At 33.7% G+C, this 21,533-nt stretch overlaps 1 protein-coding gene across 5 annotated transcripts in view; it reads right to left on the bottom strand.

Annotated features, from left to right (window-relative positions):
* LOC134841575 (GTPase KRas-like) overlaps nt 1-19,785 on the bottom strand; it is a 33,670-nt gene extending 13,885 nt beyond the window's left edge. Inside the window, exons 1-2 of one of the 5 annotated variants that reach the window (XM_063860819.1) lie at nt 19,682-19,785; nt 6,858-7,432 (exon numbers count right to left, since the gene is read on the bottom strand). In XM_063860819.1, the coding sequence (XP_063716889.1) occupies nt 6,858-7,062 (205 nt within the window). In that variant the 5' untranslated portion in view covers nt 7,063-7,432; nt 19,682-19,785. Of the gene's footprint in view, nt 1-6,857; nt 8,242-9,089; nt 9,478-19,174; nt 19,237-19,681 lie in introns of those variants that run through there. The other 4 variants (XM_063858749.1, XM_063859529.1, XM_063859999.1 and 1 more) reach the window with 4 other exon arrangements.
* Nucleotides 19,786-21,533: the final 1,748 nt, after the last annotated feature.

Below are 21,533 nucleotides of genomic sequence, written 5' to 3'. Positions count from 1 at the left end.
AAAATAAAATAAGATTGCTCGCTCGCTTTATTCGCTCAAAATAAGATGGAAAATCAAAATTTTCAAACCCGGTTTTCTCAAAGTTTTTTGGAATTTGGTTAATGTGGTTCGAATCACGACTGTAAGGGCTTTAATTTTACGCGGACCTTATTTCGCGTGGAAAAGAAAAGGACAACGAAAAAAAACTAAGACACACCCGAATACAAGGTTCCTCCCCTTTCTCAATGGTTCCTGCAACAAGCCCTGAATGTTCCAAATAATTCGACTGCTTTTTCAGGTCTTTTAAGCAGTGTTTGCGTCTAAAATGTGAAGAATTTCTGAAACAAAAAATTTGAAATTTTGAAGAAAAAAAAAACGTGAGATTTTTTAAAATCATCCTCCTAACGCCATTTAAAAACAAAGTGATAAATTCGATCTTAGACAAATAGTCTATTTCAAATTATTTGAAGCAATTTCTCAGACGGATTAATTTTCCACTGATTAGCGCAAATTATAATGGAAAACTTTAAACCCCCTATAGTTTTGCAAAAACGGAGAGATAAATTGTTTTTTCTTTATATTGCGAGCTCAGGATAACAAACACTTTTGGATGATAAACGAAATTTCTGTCAAAAATGGCAAGTTAAAAAGCCGAAATTTAACTTCGAAAGGTGGGACAACAAAATAGAGAATGGGAATATATCAATTTTTTTCAGAGCTCTTTTGAAATTTGAAATTCTACCCATCAGAAATCTGGATACTAGAGCTCTGATTACTGATCAAAAAAATCTTAGCACGCCTAATCGAACGTTTTTTAGTTTACACATTGAACATCCGGGTTAAAAAATTTTCTGCAAAGTGTTTCTGATAGTTAATATCTATAAAACAATTGCTTCCTGGTAAAAGTTTGGGTTCATAGGAATAAAAATGCGACAAAACATTTCGCAGTTTAGATTTCTGATATACAAATTTTTGTGAATTTACCAAAAAACATCTGATCGATCTAAAGAAATGAATACAAAAACGGACAAAGACCCATATGGGGATGCTTAAATTGACCATTTTAACACGGGTATGTTAGTTCAAGGTAATGCCCTTCAAATGCTCAGCATAAACGAAAAGTAGTTCAACCAACCCCGGCATTTCAGAGCCCTGAAAAACATTAATCTTGGTATTTAAGAAACTACTTGCTTTGAAAGGAAGAATTAAATATTTGTTGTGAATTAAGCTGCACATCTGTAAGCATCTAAGCATACTACAAAACAATTCATTGAGTATTTCGAGCCTTTTTCCTCACTCTCTTCTAATTGCATTTTTTTCAAAAGTTCCGTCCGTCAAACGAATACAGACAGAGAGACGAAAATATGTCTGTAATGCTTATGTAAATTGATGTTTTTTTACTCGAATCAAGAAAAAAGTTTAAACTGTTTTACACAGAGGTTCAAAGGAAAGAGTGGCCTTCTTATAGAATTGTTCGATAATTGTTCGAGTTCACATTTCACAGTGCTTTTCATTGAACTCAAAAGGTGTCCGAAGGGTACTTTATTAAGTAACTCGCATACGCGGATTGAAGTGATAGAACAGTTTTTATTATTTTTGGCAAAATGGAAAAGGTGATGTACACAAGGGCGGATCTAGGATTTTCTCAAGGGGGGCGGGTATTTTTCAAAAAATTTCTGAAAATTTTGCGGACGTTTTTTTAGGTGGACCGAATTGATTTTTGTATTTTTGAGCTCTCCCTAAGCATAGTTTAGTCCCTGTTTTGGCCATCTTTTCTGCGCCGCAGGCAAAATTTTGAAGAAAAAAAAACAGTACAATTTCAGCCATTTCTGCTAAATTCTGCTGCTAAAAAAATCCTTTAGGGCCTGGTACCATTAGAACGATCCTTTAACACCTATTTTCTGCAATTGCCCGCATCTCATGAAATGCTCAGAAATTTTTCAAAGTTTGAACAGCCAAGCTGAATGATCCAAAAAAATGGTAGTATATGGAAACAAGACTGCTTGTACATCAGAGCGAAGCCTTGAATGTTCCGACTGCCCTTTAAAGTCGATTCAAAATTTTTGATTGAAAAGTTGCGACATAGTAGAAAAAAAATAAAACGTTTTTTGCTAATTTTTTTCTTCACTTTATCCCCCCACACGCTAACATAAACCATGAAGTGATGAGTTTAGTGTCTTGTAATCTAAAAATATAACCAAATGATATACCGCTTGCACGTGTTATAAGAATGCAATATAACGCTCGTTAACTGTCCTAAATTGGCCAAATTAGCATTTTTCAAAGCCCGATAACACCACAAAAAATGCTAAAAAGTAACAATTAACTTTTAAATTTGAGCTCAAGTTTACAATATTTTCTAGATGGTATAAAAAATATATCAAAAATCGCCAAAAAAGAAGTCGAAAATTGACTAAAAAAACCACAACAAGCAAAAATATTCCGCACTTTCATCGAAAGTCGAAACAGTTAAGAAGATGTTTCAAATAACGCGGCACGGACGTGTGCACGGAGTGATTATTGTTTCGATTTTCAAAAAAAAAACGGAATTTATGCTTGGTTTGGTTTTTTTATTCAGTCAACTTTTGGCGATCGAGATAATAGTTTTTGACAAAAAAAACCTTTTACCCCATTGAAGATTTTGGTTATCTGAAATCAAACATAAAAAGATATTCGACCTTCCATTATTTTTTGCAATGTTCTGAGACTTTGAAAACTTTCAATTTGGCCATGCTCCGGACTAATTTATGCGCGTTCTGAAGATGTTTTTCAAAATGCTGAAAGCGTAAAGCGAATTATGTATGCGTGGCAAATTATCTACCACGACAAATTGTTTCCAAATTGAATTGAGGCTAGCTAATCAGTCTCCTATTAATATCTAATGATTCAAATAATTAAATTTTAATTTTTGATTTTGCCCAAAATGTATGTAGTTTTTGAATACTTTTTTTCCAAAAAAAACTATTCGATTTGGATTAAGGGGCAGTCGGAAAATTCAGGCTTTTGCCCTGATATACGAGCATTCTTGCTTTTCATAACAAAAATTTCGGATTTTCGAATAACCATTTTGGCTGAATGTTCTTCTAATGTCTAAAAAAAATTGTTACAAAGTGCTCAAATTCGAAAAAAAGTTCAATTTGAGACTATTTGTTCCTGAACAAAGAAAGTTAAAAAGTTAACTTTGGGACTACTTAAACTGTCGTAAGTTATCTAAATTAAATTTCCGAGGTCTCCCAATGCACTAAAAAGACCCTGTTTTAAGCAAACTCTCTGCGCCGCAGGCACAACTGTAAAAAAAAAACAAGTCAAAAATAGCGTTTTCAGGCACTTTTTGGAAATTTTTGACCGTAAAAATTTGCGATTTTTTTTGGCCCGTGTTCCTCTCTCCAAATCCGCCTCTGGTATGGGGCAAATGATTTTTTCAAATTTCTTAATTTCAGCGCTGGGCTTAGTACGAAGTGATAAATATTTTGCGTGCGGTAACTTAATGAAAAAGCAAACTGCGTGCCGGTGTATAAACAGGCGGGCGGATTAGCATGCGGCAATTATATTTCTACGCATGTAACTGTTGCAACGAGCAATAAGCCCTGTACCAAAAAGCGATGCAGCGATGAAACTATTTTTCGATCAACCCGACTTGTAAAATTTTCGGCAAAAAATTAAGCGCAGCATGGGGCATTGACATCAATTCGATTATGATTTCAGGTTTTAGTTTTTGCATAATTGATTTATTGCTCTAGCACTGTAATTTAACACTTATAACCTAAAGACTATAATTTAGGCTTAATCCGGATGCAATTATGATATAAGACAAATAATCGACATTTCAATTAAGCGAATTTATTCAAAAGTGGAAGCTATTGCATTGTAAATTACCAACAATATTTCAACTTCTCAACTCCATTGACTTCCATCGAATTTTGGTACAATCATACCAGCAAAAACTCTATTTATAGAATGAAGAACTGTAAATAAGGAAACTTGGAAGGAGACTGTAAAAAACAACACTGGAAGGGTATTATTATATATATATTTATTGATAATAGATTTTCTCTAAAATTTCCCTACATGTTGAAAAATTTATTATCTATACTTAAAAATAATAGACTTTCTTAAAAATTTACCCCCCCCCCCCCACGAGATACGGAAAAAATGCACGTAAGAGAAACTATGAAAGTTTGCACATTTTCTTACAATTATTACCACCAATGAAATTTTCTTGTTATTTATCTAACAACAAGACACATTACAAAACTTAAAATTCTTTTCGAAAAATTATTTTAGAAAAACATCTTATTTTGGTTTTTCAGAATCAAAAGGGATAATTTCTAACAAAAGAAATAAAAAATCTTTTATCTGTAGAGAAATTACGTCATGTCTGACCAGGTACAGTCATGTCTGACCAGGTATAGTCATGTCGAACCAGGTATAGTCATGTCTGACCATGTATAGTCATGTCTGAATCAGGTAGTCTGCAAACGGCAATGTTTGCGGATGTGATCACATGCGAAACAGATATGTCCAGAGGGGGCAGTACAAGAGTGTCGAAAAAAATGAGTTCAACAGTGCCGAAAATGAAAACTTTGTTCAACAGTGCTGAAAATATGAAAAAATTTGCAACATATTAAGTGCGGCAATCAAAAATTGAACGGCGAACATTTACAATCTTAAGTGACACTTAATGATTTTGAGCGAGAAAATTTGCAATTTAGAGGTTTTGGCGCGAAAATAATTGTTTAATTTGCAGTTGCAGACATTTTGGCGCCAAAATTGGAGTGATTTTCTTTGATTATCAGCGTCAGTAATTTCCCGCTCTTTGAAAATGCGTTTAAATTATTCTGAAGTTTTCCCGCCTTTTTCCGCACTGCTGTACTTCGGCACTGTTAAACGCCCCTGTTCAGAGCTGGAAAACAGCTAATGTCTGAAAAATATATGATCAGACGGGAAATTTTGGAAAAAGTTCAGTACGCGTGGCTACTTTGCCAGGGTCTAGGACAACAGGCCGACGGGACTTCAAGCCGAAGGGACTTCAAGCCGAAATTAGAACTTCACAAGTACATCAAAACACTATTTTATCATCTGTTAAACGTTGCTTTTCAAAAATTTAGGCAAGTTTAGTCCATCAAATGCGTTATTCATGACAATGCACCACTTGGGATTGGCATCCGTTAATAACATCAGCCGGTTTTTGAAATGCATAAATTAAAAACATGAAAAACGCTTTCAACCGTGTTTTATTTTTCAACTTTCCTAAACATCATTTGGAGGATAGGTTTTTATGAAAACGCCAATAACTAGTGAAGAAAAATCCTGAAATTCTTCAATAGAATTTTCAAATTAATCATATTTCACAAGTCCCTAATTTGACGATTCGACTTGAAGTCCCGTCGGCTTGATAATCGGCACCCACTCTGCCAATGCTGCATAGGATTGAATTTTGTCAACGCCGCGTTTGAAATCAAAATGTGGCGTTTGAAATGAAACTTGCCGATGCCACGATTAAATAAATCAAAAAGGAACTGTTCCAAATGCGGGTGCCGGACATCATGCCGACGGGACTTCAAGCCGAATTGTATAATTAGGGACTTCAAGCCGAATAATTCCTTATAAAGTTGTGAAATATGAACAATTTGAAAACTTTTTTAAAGAATTTCTGAATTTCATGACCTTTCTTCACTAGTTATTGGCGTTTGCATATAATTTAAGCTTCCAAATGATGTTCCGGAAAGTTGAAAAGTAAAGCATGGTTGAAGGCGTTTTTCATGTTTATAATTTATGCATTTCAAAAACCGGCTGATGTTATTAACGGATGCGAATCACAAGTGGTGCATTGTCATGAATAACTCTTAGTATGGACTAAACTTGCCAAAATTTTAGAAAAGCAACATTTTGCAGATGATAAAATAGCGTTTTGGGGTGCTTGTGAAGTTTTAATTTCGGCTTGAAGTCCCTTCGGCTTGAAGTCCCGTCGGCTTGTTGTCCTAGACCCCCAAATGCACATGCTGGTCGACTCACATGCAGATCGGTACGCCTCATGCGGAATGACTCAATTTGGAGCTCGGAATGAAAAAGTTAAAACTTTTCTTTCGGCTACTTTAACCATGTTCCACCAAAAACGCTGTCATCGTCTTGAGCAAGCAAAAAGGCAAACAAAATTTTCAGAGCTTTGTCCTGATAAGCAGTCTTGAATTAGAAGAACAGTTTTAATTATAAAATAGTCTTTTTTTATCTGGATCTCAAAATAAATAGGCAAATTTTCAACGCACGGTAGAATGCTTGCAAGATAGAAAACGTTATAAAAATTGAAAACTAAAGACTGAAGAAAAAACAAGACTTAGGGTAACAACAAAAAAAAGTTCTTCAGATTTGCAGCCGTTAATTTCCGCTTTCGTCAGGATCAGTCGGATATATTCCAAATTGTCTTCTGTACTTTCTCCGCTGACGCTGATTAACCGAATTAAATTTAATCGAGTGAGAAAAATCCCCCCTCTAGTTTTTTCTGGAATTTTTTTTACAATCCAATTGTTTTGAGCTTCCACGTTTGAACTAAATGTAGCAATGTCACAACTGTCCATGAATTCTGGATAAATCTGAGTCAGTATAGTCGATAGTGGATTGATGAAAAGTTTACTTTTGTCCTCACACGTTAGTCTTTAAATACGGATTATCAAATGATGCTGAAATGCAAGTTATTTGTGATGAAAATTTCAAAAAATAAAAAAACTGCAAACTAGCAACAAAAGCGGTATAGCCTATGCCAAGTCTATATGCGGGACCGAAATACAGCAAGCGCATAGAAGTCGCGAAAAATTGCGACGGTTCCGGAAAGTGGCGACTTGAGTCGCGCGAAGTTTGTTCAAAAGATATAAATTTTTTACCTCCCAGGGTGAAATTTTGGGTGATGTTCTCGTCGACTGTGGGCACGTACTCCTCTGGACACCTGGCACCCGACATGCGACGCATGATGCTCGTCTTGCCCACTCTCTCGTCCCCAAGCAACGCCACGGTGTAGGAGCCCATCCTGGACAGATCGGTTGATATGCAAAGACCCCCCACCGATGGCACACATAATGACGACGACATGATGCAATAACGATGATGCAATAACGATGATGCAACAATGATGATATAATAGTGATGTTATGCAATGAATAACTGCGTCGAAAATCTAGAATTTCCACCTAGATGAAATTCTTCATCGGTAAGACAATGTCTATTTAAAAATTATATTAAATTCTGCTGGTGGTGGTAGGTGAGACTTAAAACCTTTATTTTTATATTAAAAAGAAATGTAATATATTCAAATAATCGAATGGAATCTGGAATAGGTATATGAATTTTGGCAGGAACGGGAAAGTACAGTAATGATAGTGATGATGGTTAAAGGGGTTTCTTTTTGACGAGATATGATAGGATAATTCCTCAAATTTCCTAGGTCATCTTCTCTTCTGACCTGAATTGGGAGGACGTAATTTAATGACCGATATTAATTTTAAGCAGTGAAATAGAAGCGAGCTGTCTTTATCCGCGCTTGATTCACCTAATGGAAAAGTAAATATAGCGGCAAGACGTCGAAATGGTCTTTTGCGTTTTGAACATGAAGGAAATTTTTTGCAATGACTCTTTTTGAAAGATGTAAAGAAGCTCAATTATTAAAAGGACCAATTATTGAGAGGATCAATTATTAATCTTCTCAGACTTAGAGCAAAAGTTGTGCTTGAATGGCACAATATTTATGATGTGTCTAAAAATTCAGAATAGAGAAATTCAAGAAAAAATCGTTTGAAGTTTTTTTCCAGCGTTGACTTTTGTCCTTTTTCCTTCTGTTGTTTGTCGATCTGTTCAGATATTAGGTAGTTCTACTTTATTTTAAGGTAATTTTATCTTAACTTTTTTGTGCGAACAATTGAGTTTGTTTTGCAGCAAAATTGAGACGTTTTTTCCCCACCAAATACGCAATTTGCTGGGAAATGCATTAAAAACGATTATCGGATTTATGTAAGCGCTTTAACCTAATGATAAGTGAAGACAGGAAAAACTGGTACAACTTGATACTCTAATTACTATTTCAGCCTGACAATAAGCGACATTTTATCGAGTCAACAAAAAAACGGTGGAAGTTGTGCGTCATTTTCAGTCAGTTACTGCTGTTTTTTGCTTAGTAAATGCTTTGGAATGAGATGGCCGCGTTATAAAAGACGTGAACAGAAATAATTAATATTTTGAGAGTAACAGAAAAACGGCTAACGCAAAAAAAAATCAAATCCACTCAGCTCGGTTGGCTTAACATCAAAGGTCGCCTTTGGCGCCAATAAAGAGTAGTTCCGAGGGTGGAGGGCAGGGGCGGATTAAGGGTGGGGCGGGGGGGGGGGGGGGTAATGGCGGACGCTTTCCCTCACCTCAGGGATACGACCCCCTGCCGACCCAAAGGGTCCCTCCTTTGGTACTTTTTAAGAAATCCATTTTTGGCCGACCTTCGGCGCAAATATATATTAAATTTGAGGGGGAGTGCGCTCCAAAAAAACGCATTTTTTGTCAAAATTTTCCAAAAAGTGCCCAAAAACAGCTTTTTTGACCTGTTCTTTCAAAAGTTGGCCTGCGACGCAGAAAATTTGGCCAAAACAGCGTCTTTTTAGTGCTTTAGGAGAGCTCGGAAAGTTAATTTGATCGACCTAAAAAAAATGAATTTTTTTTGAAAATCCCCCCTCGAGAAAATCCTAGATCCGCCCCTGAGGGGGTGGTAGCGCGTTAAATTCCTGAGGGGGTGGTAGCGCGTTAAAAATGCACGATTTATATGCCAAAACCTTTCAAAAGTGCTCGAAGACAGCTTTTTTGTTTTTTTTTTCAAAAATTTGCCTGCGGTTTAGAAATTTGTACAGCTCGGAAAATCATTTTGGTCGACTTAAAAAAAATTCAACAATTATCTCGATTTTTTAAAAACACCCCACCCCACTCCCTCGGGAAAAACCTAAATCCGCCTTTGGTCTGCTTTTTTTCTCTTTTTTATAATGTCAGTACGACATTTCTTTTTTTTAATTGAAAATAGCCGTATTTAGAAAAAGGCCGTTAAAAATGTATGACGAATACGCAACTTTAATTTAAAAAAGTACATTTTTTGAAGTTTCAGTCTATGCAATCGAAGAGTAAAAATATGCGGATGTAATATTAGATGATTTTATATACATGCATTTTCCCATTTTGAGAAGGGATGTCAGTTCAGTTTACAAGTTCCCATAATTCAGAGATATGCTCTTAACTACAAAGGCTTTTAGCTGAAGATAAATTTTGCAAAAAGATAATTCAATATTCCTTTAGAAGGGTTTGTTGGGGGAAACAAACCATTTGACCCAGCCAGGTAGTTGGTGAGACTTTAATTACAAAGTATGAACAGAATAGGTGACCTTTTTTTCAGGATGTGTAGATTGTTGGGAGGTACACGGCGCTCTTGGTAATAACAAGATTAAAAGGTAATCATCACCAGACAATGCAATCAATACATCAACATGATACCAATTTACCAATTCCTGCTGCTGCTAAATTTTGTAAGCTTCACAAAATGGAAATCTTTTAAGAAAAACAAGTCAATAGTTCTGCAGCAGATGAAAAATTGATGTGCATTTGTTTAGATCGTGACAAGTTTCCAGAAATAAAAAAAATAATTATAATTTTCACAAAAAAATAATAATAATAGTTCATAATATTTTTATTTTCAAGCCAAAAATTATAAGCATACATTCTATGAAATTTTAAGTTTACAGAAAATTTTATGAAACAAAACAAATGTGATTACTACAGATGATAAAAAATTTTATATAAAAGATTATAAGGTTATAGAACTAAAATGTTCAAGTTAAAATGCATGAACTGTTCGAACTAATTTTGCGGCCTTCGGGTTATTCGACTATCTGATCTGTGCACGGCATTCCGCGGGGATAAATCACAAATTAAAAACAAAGGCGTAGGTTTCGTTTTGCGTGCAAATTGAATCATGAATCCCCGCTTGGTCAATTTGTTTTTTTTTATGAGCTGAGATATAGTTGGCACAATTGTTTAAACACATCCGTAGATTGAATTTCTAAGAAGCAATTTCCTTGTTCTCGGAAGCCAATTTGAGACCAAAATTTGTATACAGGAGAAGCTATGCGCCATTTGAAAAGACAAATCCTCTTCAGTCAATTAAAACAAAACGCACTCTGCTGCATTTTCGAACTCTTCTGCATTTTCGCGGTGGCCTTTTGTAAACCCGGGTTGAAGCTGCATTGCAATTCAGAAATTCATCATAGGTCTTTCATTTTTTTGCATACATGTATCATTCATGTTGCAGTGCCACTTTAACGATGTTCATCCATGGTGTAAAAATTTGAGTTCTACGAAACTAATACGACCAATTATCTTGCCTCAATTCAATTTGGACGCATATTGTTGAGCGGGATAATTCGCCACGCAAAAACATTTGTTTTTAAGTTTTCAGCATTAATCTTGTTATTCCGACTTTCGTAACGAAAGTAGCGGGATATTTGTGCTCGAGAAGCTTTTTTTTCCTTCAGACAAATTTCGACTTTTTCAATAGCCATTTTTGACAAAAGTTTTTTTTTATTATTCATTTTTCCTGAGCTTGAAATTGAAAAAATATTTGCCCAAAGATCAATTTTTGTAAAGTAATAGGGGGTTAAACATAGTCATTTTGGTCAATTTGGGGCAATTAACGCGCGATATATTTCGTCCTATTAACGCGTAAGCGGAGATTTAATCCGTCTTAGAAATCGCTCCAAATTGGTTGAAAGAAGCTTATTTGCCATAATTGATTTGTTACTAGGAGCAAAATTTATCACTTTAAACTTAATATGGCGTGTGGGGTGATGATTTTTGCAAAAATCCTAAATTTAAAAATATTTATTTTATTTTTTTTAGTTTATTTTTTCTTTTTTTTTCTTTTTTTTTACATTGCATACATGTTATTTCTACTCCATAGACCTTAAAAGGCAGTCAGAACATTCAGGGCCTCGCCCTGATACAAGCAGTCTTGTTACGCTTTCAGCATAATTTAGTCCAGAATATGGCAATATTGGCAATATTCAAACTTCCAGAACTTTTTGAAAAAATAAGCAGAGGTAAATATCTGTTAATATTTGGACTCAGGAAACCAATATCTTCAAAGGGTTTAGTTTTTTTTTGTTGAAAATTATTATTTGGATTGCCGAAAATTGACTAAATAAATTTCCGCATATTGACTAAATAAATTGCCGAAAATTGACTAAATGACCACACCGAGCATAAATATTCCGATTACAATGAAAACTCTCCGGTAACAAGAAAATTGGTTCGTGGTTGTTGTTTTGATTCATTTTGAATTGATCTGGGAAGAAAAACAAGCCTTCTAACTACCAACGCTAGTATATTTCTATTTTTTTGCGGAAAAAATGCGTTTTTAAATTGTTTTTGCTGATTCTTAGCTGTGGGGAGATGCTTCAGTTTATTAAAAACTACACATTCTTTTCCATTTTCCAATCTAAAATGCCCTGTTTCTAGACAAAAAAAATCGAGCCTTCCAACTACCAAAACTAGCATCTTTCAAATTTTTTGCGACAAAAAACTGAGTTCTTAGGTTGTTTTTAGCTTTGGGGATGAATAGAAATTTTGAACGAAAAAATTTCTTTTGCAGTTTTTCAAAGAAAATCAACCATTTCAAAACAAATTCAGTTACTCAAGACCAATTTTTCCCAGGCCTAACCGTGTCAAACTGAACTTTTTGCAAAAAAAAAACGCGCGTTCACGTAGTTTCTAGCAGATTTTTATACTGTAAAGCCATTTCAATCGTTTTTTATCGTTTGTAACGACACGCACAAAAAACTTTAGAAACAAATCGAAACTTCGTAAAAATTGAAATTTAGTTTAAACATGGATGTAAAATAGATGTTTAATCGATGTAACATCAATGTAACAACACTGTCATAATATAGATGTCACATCGGTGTTTCATCAATGTCACATCAATGTTTTCGTATTAAGTGACAGAAAAAAAATGAACATAGAAAAAACATAGTTAATCTATGCATTTGGTCAGGTACATTCCTGATACATGTCAAAACAATGCAATGATAATGATACATTCAACTTCGACCAGGGAAATGAATTTATGTTTCTTTTTTTTTTTCGATATGAAATCAGAATATCAGCGACCTCCCAATTAGAATGATTTTTTTTGTAAAGCCAGTTTAATTTGATATTACCATAACTATGCAACTGCCAGTGTCTAGTTTGGCAAAGCTGTGCAAGCACACATAAGGCTAATAAGAGGTTGAGGTGTTAAATTCAAATCCAGTCATAGTCCGGTTGGGTAAAAAAGGGATTCCCAGATTTGCCCCCCCTCCCTCGGCATTTCCGTTTAAACCTTATGATATGTTTTATCATATCAAACAATGTAACAAAAAAATTTAGTTTGATTTAAAGTAAACAAGTCAAAAAACTTGATAAATCATAGAGACGGCAAATTTTTATTTTTTTCAGAAAGTTTCTCAGCTTTTTCTTTTTTGTGTGTGTGTTGCAGAGGATTGAGTGATACTGAAAGCTCAACGCGCATTATTTACGAGTGGGGAGTCATCCCGTACCACAAAGTAGTTCCAAATTCAATTTAGGCAGGCTATTTGATCTTATTATTCGTTCCAAACACGATTCATAATATTCAGCTTAAAATGCATAGTTTGTCAAAATTTGCATTAACAGAAGACCAATTTATGCATAGTCGGATCATTAAGCTTTGCCCTCGTACGAGCAGTCTTTTTGATGAGTGAGCGGAGATTTAATATGCCTTAGAAACTGTTTCAAATTGCTTGGAACATGCTTGTTGTTATAGTTACTACGATACTAGGAGCGAAATTTTATCACATTTTGCACTTAATACGGCGTGTAGAGGGATGATTTTAGAAAGATCTCAGAAAAGGAATTAAAAAACTACTCCATAGACCTTAAAAAGCAGTCAAAACTTTCAGGGCTTTGCCTTGTTACGAGCAGTCTTGTTGAGCATAAGCCATTTGTTCGAACTTTTGGAGAAAGTGTGAATTTTTTTTTTTATTCAGTCAGTTTTCAAACTGTTAACTAAACGTTTGACGGCATTCTCATACCATATGGAAAATATTGTTTTCTTCAGCGCAAATTTAAAAAAAAAAACTTGACCTGTGATAATTTTTGTGGCGGATTCAAAATTGCTATTTGAGATAATTAGCGCCCGATCTATGCGTTTTTATAACTGTTATAACACGCGTAAGCGGCGGATTAATGCGTTCTAAATTGACTTGGTGGTATTGGTCATTCGCAGTGTTATTTGAATACTAGATGCTAAATACACGTATATGTATTTTACATAGCATGAGGAGGATAAACTAAAAATAAAAATGAACAAATAATTTTTTTTTGTTTTTTTTCCGACAATTTCGCCAAAATTTCAGCCAATAATTAAGTTGGCCTTAATGTGCAGTCGGAACAATCAAGGCTTCAGCCGAGTATACGAGCAGTATTGTTTGGTTTTCAGTCTGTAGTTCAGTTTACCTCGTCGAAAAGCATCTTTGAACAATTTTTAAGAGTCTAAAATTAGAGCCTAAATGTAGCAGTTATAAAAACAGCAAAAAAACAGCTTCTAATACTGTTTTAGGAATTAGGCTACTCGAAAATTTGGTTTTTGAGGGTGACTCGCTTCTTTTTAAGAGAGAGAAAAGAGAGAGAAGACATTTAAAACAGTTTTCAGCTAGTGAAATCTGTTGAACGGACGGAATATAATCTCTTTTGATTCCTACATAAGCTTCAAAGTCGAATTGAATTATCGGAAATTTCAATTGATCCTAAATCGAAACAAGACTGCTCGTATCAGGGCGACGCCCTGAATGTTCCGACTGCCTTTTAAGGTTTTATGGAGCAGTAATAACATCAAAAAAAAGAATGTAATAAAATAAAAAGAAAAAACTTTTTAAAATTTGAAACTTTTTATGAAAATTATCCCCCCTCACGCCATATAAAGTACAAAAAGATAGAACTCGCTCCTTGTAACAAATCAATTATGGCAAATAAGCTTCTTTCAACCAATTTGGAACAATTTTACGACGGATTAACTCTCCGCTTACGCGTTAATAGCGCGAAATATATTGCGCGTTAATTGTCCCAAATTGGCCGAAATGGCAATTTTTAAACCCCTATAACTTTACAAAAAATGATCGCAGGTAAAATATTTTTTCATATTTGAGCACAGGGCAACAATAGCTTTCGAATGATATTCAAAAATTCCGTCAAAACTGGCTAGTTAAAAAGTCGACATTTGTCTGAAGAAAAAAAAACCCACCACGAGCGCAAATATTCTGTTATTTTCGTATCGAAAGTCGGAACAATAAAACTGACAGTATTATTTGAATGGCCAAAACTTTGAATTGCAGCTGAAGCAAGCAGATTTCTTTCAATTCCAATATTCAAATCGAAACTGTTTTGTATGCTAGAAATGGCATTCGACTGAAAAGACTATATATGGAAGGCCAAGTAAAAATTTTGACCTAAAATTTTTTTGCTAAATTTGCTGACAATTTATCCTTCTGATCGAAGGCAGATGTTTGTAGGAAATAAAAAAAAAAGAAAAAAAAATCAATTATCAATTGTAGATGGCAGTCTATAGTAGGAAGAGATTTCGAAGTTACTTTAAGCAAAATTATGAAGATGAAGATTTAAAATCCATCAATTCTGCATCTTCCTGCTTGATGATTTTTTTTACTTTGCTCAGCCAGTTTTTGTTTCTACTTGCATACAGTACGGACTTAATTTATTAGGATAGAGACAATGTGATATTTGAGTTTAAATATATTGAGACAAAACAAGTTTTTTTGCTAAATTTGAGCATTGACAGAAAAAACTTCCGTTTTTAATTCAAGTGTTTTTTTACAGTTAATGTTGAAAAAAAAGCTGAAAGTTGAGCAAATTGAAAGTTAATGAAAGAGTTATTTGTTTTTATTTTTTTTGCATTTTCGTTCTAATTCGTTTTGTTCTGTTTCGCTTTTAATCAATTGTTCGCCTCTTTCTGCAGTTGAGAAAAATAATAATTGCTTCTGTTCTTGGTTGTATTTCAACAATGATGTTCTGTGACAAAAAAAGCAAACCTTACAAAATCATCGATGAATGAAAGCCTCTGAAAAAAATCATGATATGGTGGAGACGATAGTTAAGGCGACAAACAGGAAATTAAAATTGATGTCTATGAAATTCTTCTCTCCAATGGAGTAACTTCAATGCCCATTGATTTTGAGCACTGAACAGACTGAATCCATCAGTTTCCTTATCCTGCAGAAAAGATCGAGGAGAAGATTTGGTCAAAGAGCATTTAAAAAGTCTTTGAGAAAGCATTTAAGAAGTGTAAATTAATTAAAAGGCTTTGGCGCTCATCGAGTGGTAGCTGTGTGTCTTCAGTGAATTGTTGGAAGATATTGTATTAAAATTAAGACTCTTTTTTACACTTCGTTTAACTTTTCAACTTTTCCAAAGAAGTCACTTTTGTGTTCTAAAAAACTTTATAGTTTAGATCTTAAGATTTGGAAAACTAGTGTGAATGGACATCAAAATATAAAATATTGATAGCAGCCAAATAAGCTGTTACAATGTGATTTGGAGTGCTGCTTAATGACTTAAAAATATTCCATAGCAACTTTTTAGTGCTAAGAAATTAAATTTTGATAACTTTCTTTTTGATAACTTTCTTTTGATAACTTTCTTTTGATAAATTTTGATAACTGTTTGTTAGATTTCAGAAGAACGTTTTCTTCGTTACGGTCCCTTTGACAGAACGGCCTAACCAAGGGCACACTTTTTCAATCATTTTTGTTTGGTTGACTCGGAAGCAAAAAAGATTTGCAAAACATCGTTTTTGGCATGAAATGAATGACTTTTCAAATTGTTTCATGAAAATTTATTCGTCGACTTTGAGTAATCTTTCCTTGCTATTTTTAAAAATCCAATTTAAAAAAATTCATATAAAAGACTTTTGCAATTTTGCGCAAGAATAGCCGGTTACTATGCAAGCAGCACAAAACGTTACGACAATAGTTCAGAAAAATCAACATTTTTTTTTTCAAAATTTAGTCGTTTTTTTTTGCTAGGCAACGAAAAAACAGAGCTTTGGCATTATCGACATTCATATTAGAATAAGCAAATTGAGAACAGTTTCCATAAAGAAATTGTCTAAAAAAACAAATCAAAAATATTTTTGGTAGCTTTTTGAATTTTTGATGTTTTTGTTTCAAAAAAGCGCTAAAATACTCAATAAAAACTAACTTCATGTGAGTAAAACTGAATTTTTACCGTTTAAATTAGGCAATTGTATGCTTTTTGTGCTAGCAAAATAAACTGATGTAAGCATGCTCGCTCACTCGGCATTAGACGAAAAATCAAAAATTTCAAACACTGAGAAAGTTGCTTAAAACTTTTCAAATCACCACTCAAAGAGCTTTAATATGATATATAACTCAACTCTCTCCGATACTTGTTTGTTCTAGCTGTGGGAAGAAAACTTCTTATGTGAAGAACAAAAGAAAAAAAAGAAGAAAAAAAAACTAACACACTCCCGAATACAAATTTCCTTCGCATTTTTCAATTGATCGGAACAAGAAAAGAAGTTTTTCGCAATTTCTTAGTAGACGCAAATTTCATCAACCTAGCCGCATTTGTCACATTTTTTACCTAAATTTCAGACGTCTTGAACACATTCAGAGACCTTTAACAAGTTTTTGACCTCAGAAAAAAGGGGCAAAAAAAAACATTTCAAAATGCATTTTGGAAGGTTTAAAGCGCACTGCAAAGTTTTGGTTTTTTGAAACTTTTAGGTTTATGTTGCAAAGAATTCTCTATAGTCGTTTATACCGGGAAAATAAATCTATACCGGTAAAATGTGTCCCCAGAGGCGGCAGGTTATCATTAGGTAGTGTTCCTGAATACGGGTTGAGAAACTATATCGAAAAAGTTCATTAGTTTTCCATCGGCTTTAAAAATAGATTTTCGGAAATCAACAATTTCAGCGTTTTCGCATATGATTGTCGATCGATCAAAAAAAACTTTTATGTTTTTTTTGAACTAAAATTAGACAAAAATTCAGTTATTTTTTGCGGCGACCTATTTAAACAAGTACCAGACACTGTATTTTTGCGGCGGCCAATAGGAATTTAGAACAGTTAATTGTTATTGAAAGTTTGCTAGTTTTCCTTATATTTAAATCGAAAATACCATTTCAACTTTCACGACAGCAAACTCGACTAAAAATGTGAAAAAAAAACTTTTTGGCTCACACACCAGTCATTTAGCTTATTATTCCAACCATCAGAACTGAAATGACTTTTTTAGGTTCCTGTGTGATCATTGTTTCAGGTCAATTTGAACAATTTTGAATAAAGAAATGTAAAATTAGGTGCCAAAACATGTGGCAGTGTTAGTTAACGCATCCGTTAGTGATTGTACCCAGCAATCTTCAGATAGAGGGTTTAAATTGCACGTGAACAGCACTTTGCCAAGCAAACCCTTCCAAGATACCCTGATGAATTCTTGATGAATTGAGCTCTCATTCAACCTTAATAAAATTACAACTGGCTAGCGAAAAAAAACTGACTAAAACGGACTAAAAATTTTTGGCCTGCCTAAAAAACAGACATAGCAGAGAATCTCAAGTTATATGTTCTTTTAAAGTTAAATCAGATATTGCTCACGCTTTGAATCAAGTTGCGAAAATTCTCAAAAAAATTCCCAGATTTGAGAATAATTGTCTATAAACTGTATATTGACTTATTTTGTATTACAACAGCGAGACACTGAAACCCCAACCAATCTCGCACGTATGAACAATTATTGAGAAAAAATGTTGTTATCACGTTAATTGATTTAATAAAAATTCTTTGTGGACAAATTAGTTTTATCCCTTCTTACCTTGCCTCCCCTCACAAAACAACGAGAAAAAAACTAGAGTAACGAAAAATAAAAAAATTTGTTTTTTCAAACTGTAGGCCAAATTAATTGCACCCGCATCCAGTTTCAAGCGTGATAACCAATTATATCATGATTTTAGTACCAGTCTCACCAAAATTGAGAAAAAAGTTATTATAATCAATTGTAAGTAAATTCGTGATTTACCTGGGAGAGTAAATTTTCACCTACTGCGGGTATCTTTCAGCCAACATGAAAGGATTATCTATAATTTTTTTGTTTTGTGGTAAATTTTTGTGTTCAGATAAACCAAAGTGTGACAAGACCTCATATTTTTAAAGGTTTGTTCATGACAAAAACAATAACCAATAGTTCATAAAAATTTACTTACTTTTCGTGTGACAATTTTTAGACGAAAAAAATTTATAGTTGATATCATCGATTGTGACTAAAGTAATGTGTTTTCTGCATAAAAGTATAATCCATTTTAATGGATTATAGGAGATTAAGATTTCTTGGAAAAAAAACACGATTATAAGCGGTTTTAAAACTTTTAAACACCTATGTTTGGTAATTATACTCAATTGTATTTGTCATGCAAACAGCATAATAATCCAGTATAATCAATGAATTAAGACTAAACTTGGATGCCGATGATTTGTTTTTTCACTAATATGTTTGAAGTTATAATTATTTTTGAATAATGGCTTAGTGGACAAGATTAGTTAAGACAGTGAAATTCCTCGAAGACGTTTGATTGACTACTGCTAATTAATTGTAGTTATTACTGTTCAAACGAAGCAGCAGCTGCAAAACAGGAAATATTAAAAATTTGACGGCTTAACTCAGACAATTAATTCATTCTGCACCATAAATAATCTTGTTTATAATACTATAAAAGCTATAAAAGCTGCTGCTCGTCTGCTGTCTATAACCTAGTGTTTCATCTGACAGTTAAATGCCTTGCGATTGAGAATGGATAAAATGTTTAAGAATTCAAATCCATATTTGTCAAATTGAGAGCATTTAGTTAATTATTGTTTTCGTGAAATATAGTTCGAATTGTCTAGATTTTATCGCAACGGAATTATTGAAAATCTATAAAATTTACCTTGAAAGTGCTTAAAATAAAATTAATTTCCGTCCACTTGGTGTTTGATTTTTTCCTGAACGTTTATGTAACCGATCAGAGAGTTGTCTTTTCCATAGATAAGTAGATGAAAAAAGTATATATATTTTTAAAGCTCCACTGAAACCTTACCTGAATGAAGATGGATTTTAATTATGATAACTTTCAATGTCAAGTATCTTTTTGGCATCTCCTATATCGGCAGAAAAATATAACTTTTAGGGAAATTAGCTGAACGAAAAAAGTTATTATCTTTTACCGCAAGTATTTTAGCCCGCAGATATTTACAAGCTGCTCATTGAGCCTTCAATTTCCTGGGTCGAATGATTAATAATAAATCACATAAAGTGGAAAAACTAGACGAATATTTTAAAACAAATCTGTTCAAATTCACATACCAAAAAAATTCAGTAATTTTTTTTTTGCTTTTTAGAACAAAGGAATAAAAATATATATATTTTTCTAAATTTAGCGAAATCAATGAGAAAAACATCATGGGAATTGTATTAAATATTAAATCGGCTTATCAACTATTCGGTTTTAATAAAAAAGCTTTGATAAGTAAGTGATGTCGTGTACACAATAGAATCTCCTGTAGATATTTGCATTATGAAAATTGTCAGAAAAGAAAAAGATTACCTGTTTCTCTTTCATTATCAACTTCATTAATTTTAACATTATAGGGGGAAAAGCTGCAGAAGAGAATTAGAAGGATCATTGAGCGTCAAATCAAACAATTTCACAAAACACTGAATCAATACTTTCTGTTGGGTTTTTATTTCATCTTGTCTTTTACGTCACGCTTAACTGCAGATTTCAGTCAATAATTGCAACAAAAACTGAAAATTTTTTTTCGGTTCTTTGTTTAGGTGTCGCTTTGAGGGGAAACGCGTGACCTAATCAGTCAAAATTTCAACAAAAAAGGGAAATAATATGATTTTGATTGAAGTCGACTTCGGGGCGAACAAACATAAAGGTCGAAAAATTTACCATTGATTCTGAGACTCAAATTTACCATTGATTCTGAGATTGGCGCAAACCGGGCCTTTAAAAAAGCTTTAGGTTAGTCGCCAGAAATGGATATGTCAAAATACTACAAAGAGGAAAAGGGGAACCTTATTTTAAATTTTGAAAAACAATTTGTAAAAAAAAAACGAGCAAAGCATCGAAAAAAGTAAGTTGCATTTTGGAGGAAATCAATACAAAAAAAATCAGTTCATGGGTGGACTGGTATTGCACAATTAACGCCCGCACGTGCGTTTTCTGACAGTAAAAAATTAAAAGAGGCAGGGGCGGATCCAGGATTTTCCCGGAGGGGGGGGGGCGGATTTGAAAATTTCGTCGGCCTTTTTTTTGACAATTAAATTTTTTTCTGAGCTCTTGTAAATCAAATAAAAACCACATTTGACCAAATTTTTCCGAGAAAATCTGAGAAAACAAGCCAAAAAAAGCGTTTTCAGGCCATTTTGGAGAATTTAGACCAAAATCACGTTTTTCTTCTTTCAAAAGTAGTATACCTTGGCGCAAGAAAAAGCCCCTTAAGAAAAACTTAAGAGTGTGTCACCAAAAAGGATATCTGAGAATAAGACAAAAGGAGGGTCTTTGGGTCGGCAGGGTGTCGAATTCTTAAAGGAAAGGCGTCCGCCCGCCTCCCCCCCCCCCCCGCGCCCCTCCTAAATCTGCTGGTGAAATTAGGCTTGGTATTGTACAAATAATAGATTGTATATATCTGCTGGACATTGGTATTGAATCCTCAATTTTCCAAATTTTAAAAAACCAAATACTATTTACAACCCATACTGAAAAAAATCCTTTATTTCTGACTTGAAATACTTTATGTCTAATCTAAATATCTGGTCAGAAATTTTTTATGAAAAAAAAATAAATATAGCAGGAATTTTCTTAAATTTTTTTTTCTCATCATATTTTTGATCAGAATTTGGCAAAAGGACTATCTTCAGCTGGAAAAAAAACTCCTGGTGGCGTTCGAAGCTCAGACCATCAATTTGCTAGAAGGTTGTTTTCACCACTAGGCCACATGCCCTGATGAAAATTAATAGTTTCAGCGATCTAATACAAAGGAACACTTGTTATAACAATTATTAACTTGCATTGTATGCACTGTTATTGTGTATATTCGAAGCAAGTTTATCTCGTTGCGTTTGAGCTGTGAACTGATTTCTGGTTTTTTCTTTCCAGAATTTTTTTAATTCTAAGCTAGAAAGAAATAGATCATTTCTGCAGAAAAAATACGAAAAAACATGGCAAGATAATCTATATAAATTTTATGTCTAGAAAAACCGCCTTCGTTCGGTACGGGAATCTATTATAGTATATACATGTCATTGGTCTTTTGGTATCCCACACCCAAATAATGAAAAATAAAATTGAAAAATTTTATTACAAAATAGGACTGATTTTTCTCAGAAAAGCAGGAATTTATACCCCGAGCTCTAAATCAAGCTAGAAAATTGCAAAAATGCAAAATATA

The sequence above is a fragment of the Symsagittifera roscoffensis genome, chromosome 1, assembly GCF_963678635.1.
Source record: "Symsagittifera roscoffensis chromosome 1, txSymRosc1.1, whole genome shotgun sequence".
Lineage (NCBI taxonomy): Eukaryota > Metazoa > Xenacoelomorpha > Acoela > Convolutidae > Symsagittifera > Symsagittifera roscoffensis.
Note: the sequence above shows the minus strand (reverse complement) of the source record. Positions and strands in the feature narration are given on the sequence as shown.